The sequence below is a fragment of the Propithecus coquereli genome, unplaced genomic scaffold (genome assembly GCF_000956105.1).
Source record: "Propithecus coquereli isolate 6110/MARCELLA unplaced genomic scaffold, Pcoq_1.0 Scaffold354, whole genome shotgun sequence".
Taxonomy (NCBI): domain Eukaryota; kingdom Metazoa; phylum Chordata; class Mammalia; order Primates; family Indriidae; genus Propithecus; species Propithecus coquereli.
The window spans coordinates 1,608,295-1,611,518 of record NW_012149219.1 but is presented as its reverse complement, the minus strand read 5'-3'; the positions used below and the strand labels follow the sequence as shown (position 1 = coordinate 1,611,518).

General features: G+C 70.7%; 1 protein-coding gene across 1 annotated transcript; it reads left to right on the top strand.

Moving 5' to 3' along the window:
• Window positions 1-1,258: 1,258 nt before the first annotated feature.
• FOXC1 (forkhead box C1) lies at window positions 1,259-2,866 on the top strand. Its single transcript, XM_012651373.1, has one exon. It carries the CDS (start codon window positions 1,259-1,261, stop codon window positions 2,864-2,866), a length of 1,608 nt encoding a protein of 535 aa, XP_012506827.1.
• Window positions 2,867-3,224: the final 358 nt, after the last annotated feature.

Here is a 3,224-nt window from a genome sequence, read left to right as displayed (position 1 = left end):
GGCGGGGGTCGAGGCGCAGGCCACGCGGGCGAACGGCGGTGGGACGCCCCCCCAGGGCCCGTATCCCCCTCCCTTGTTTCGGCTGGGGAGGGGTCACGGAGCGGGCGAGGTGGGGCAACGCCTTCTTCCCCACCAGGAGCAGCGAGCGGTGTAACCGAGCCCTGCAAATCGTGCCCTTTGTAACTGAGTTCAGGGCGGGAGAGCCTCCAGGTGGGGAAACACCGGAGCCATCTGTGAACCCGGCTGGCGACGGGAGGAGAGGGAAGGGGAGGCGAGAGGACGGTGGAGCGAGAAGAACGGCGAGGGCACGGGGGGATGGGGGCAGAGGCCCGAGGAGCCCAGCGCTGGATCGGCGGGTCGGCGCGAGAACGGGGAGCCAGCGCGAGGCAGGGCCGGAGGACTCGGGGGACATCCTGGAGCGGTGGCCGGAGGGAGGGTCTGCGCGGGGCCCAGGGGGACCCGGGACGTCCGCGCAGCGCTGCGGGTGGAGGGAGGGAGCGTGCGGGGGTCGGACCGCGTGCGGGCGCGGGCCCGGGCGGCCGGCGCGCGTGTGGTCAGCGCCGCGTTCCTCCGGCCTCCGCGCGCGGGCCGGCCGGGCTCGGCCTCCGGCGCGTTCGGAGGCGGTTCTCGCCTGCCATTGGCTGCCGCCGCCGTGGCGGGGCGGGGCTCCGCTGCCCGGAAAAAATGTAACTGCGTAAAAAAGTCCTCGCCTGGGTGACGGATGCTTAAAAGTTCAGGAGTTTTCCCCATGCTTCCTTAAGCGGCCGGCGCGCGAGAGACTGAAAAAAGGTGACGCGGGGCCCGGGAAGGCGGCCGGCGCGCTGCCCCCACCCCGCCCTGCTACTTGGCCGCCTTCGCCGGCAGCTCGGGACAGTCTCCTGGAAGGCGCAGGCGGGGTGGCGAGAAGGGCGCCTTCGTGTTCTGCGTTTCTGGCTGCTTTTTCCCGTCTGCGCCTGGAAGTGGCTCTGCGAGTTCCTGCAAGGCGGTCCGCCGCGTCCGGCCCTCTCGCCTCGCAGCGACCCGCGCTCGCGCCCGCCGCGGGCCCCGAGGCAGCCGGAGGCGCGGAGCAGCCGGCGCCGGCGCTGGGACAGGCCGCGCGCGGCCGGCGGCGGCGGGGGAGGCGGCGGCCAGGCGGGGCGCGGCGCGGCGGGCCGGCACCAGCTCGGCGGGGCCCGGACTCGGACTCGGACTCGGCGGCCGGCGCGGCGCGGCCCGGCCGGAGCGAGGGTGGGGGGCGGCGGGGCGGCGAGCGGGGGCCATGCAGGCGCGCTACTCCGTGTCCAGCCCCAACTCCCTGGGAGTGGTGCCGTACCTCGGCGGCGAGCAGAGCTACTACCGCGCGGCCGCGGCGGCGGCCGGGGGCGGCTACACCGCCATGCCGGCCCCCATGAGCGTGTACTCCCACCCCGCGCACGCCGAGCAGTACCCGGGCGGCATGGCCCGCGCCTACGGGCCCTACACGCCGCAGCCGCAGCCCAAGGACATGGTGAAGCCGCCCTACAGCTACATCGCGCTCATCACCATGGCCATCCAGAACGCCCCGGACAAGAAGATCACCCTGAACGGCATCTACCAGTTCATCATGGACCGCTTCCCCTTCTACCGGGACAATAAGCAGGGCTGGCAGAACAGCATCCGCCACAACCTCTCGCTCAACGAGTGCTTCGTCAAGGTGCCCCGCGACGACAAGAAGCCGGGCAAGGGCAGCTACTGGACGCTGGACCCGGACTCCTACAACATGTTCGAGAACGGCAGCTTCCTGCGGCGCCGGCGGCGCTTCAAGAAGAAGGACGCGGTGAAGGACAAGGAGGAGAAGGACCGGCTGCACCTCAAGGAGCCGCCGCCGCCCGGCCGCCAGCCCCCGCCCGCGCCGCCCGAGCAGGCCGACGGGGCCGTGCCGGGACCGCAGCCGCCGCCCGTGCGCATCCAGGACATCAAGACCGAGAACGGTACGTGCCCCTCGCCGCCCCAGCCCCTGTCCCCCGCCGCCGCCCTGGGCAGCGGCAGCGCGGCCGCGGTGCCCAAAATCGAAAGCCCCGACAGCAGCAGCAGCAGCCTGTCGAGCGGGAGCAGCCCCCCGGGCAGCCTGCCGTCGGCGCGGCCGCTGAGCCTGGACGGTGCGGAGCCCGCGCCGCCGCCGCCTCCCGCGCCCTCCGCGCCGCCGCCGCCGCCGCCGCACCACAGCCAGGGCTTCAGCGTGGACAACATAATGACGTCGCTGCGGGGGTCGCCGCAGGGCGCGGCCGCGGAGCTGGGCTCCGGCCTTCTGGCCTCCGCGGCCGCCGCGTCCTCGCGCGCGGGCATCGCGCCCCCACTGGCGCTCGGCGCCTACTCGCCGGGCCAGAGCTCCCTCTACAGCTCCCCCTGCAGCCAGGGCTCCGGCGCGGGCGGCGCGGGGACCTACCACTGCAACCTGCAGGCCATGAGCCTGTACGCGGCCGGCGAGCGCGGCGGCCACTTGCAGGGCGCGCCCGGGGGCTCGGGCGGCTCGGCGGTGGACGACGCCCTGCCCGACTACTCGCTGCCTCCGGTCACCAGCAGCAGCTCGTCCTCCCTGAGTCACGGCGGCGGCGGCGGCCAGGAGGCCGGCCACCACCCCGCGGCCCACCAAGGCCGTCTCGCCTCGTGGTACCTGAACCAGGCGGGCGGAGACCTGGGCCACTTGGCGAGCGCGGCGGCGGCGGCCGCGGGCTACCCGAGCCAGCAGCAGAACTTCCACTCGGTGCGGGAGATGTTCGAGTCGCAGAGGATCGGCCTGAACAACTCCCCGGTGAACGGGAGCAGCAGCTGTCAGATGGCCTTCCCTTCCAGCCAGTCTCTGTACCGCACGTCCGGAGCCTTCGTCTACGACTGTAGCAAGTTTTGACGCCGCCCCCTGCCCCGGCACGCACACCCTCGAAGCCGGACTGAATCGAACCCCAAAGCAAGAACGGCCGAAGGACCCCGCCAGTGCAAAATCGAAACTAAGAAGATCCAACTTAAAAAGCTGGAGAACATTCACCGCACCAGCGAACGGAATCCTCCGGAAATTCAGCTCACCAGCACAAAGGAAACTCTATTTTCTTAAAAGATTAATTCGGAGCCACCTCCACTTTGCCTTATCTAAATAAACAAAACCGTAAACTATTTTGTACAGAGACACCAAAGTCATGGTTTGTTAAAGGACAGTGTTACTCCAGATAACACGTAAGTTTCTTCTTGCTTTTCAGAGACCCACTTTCCTC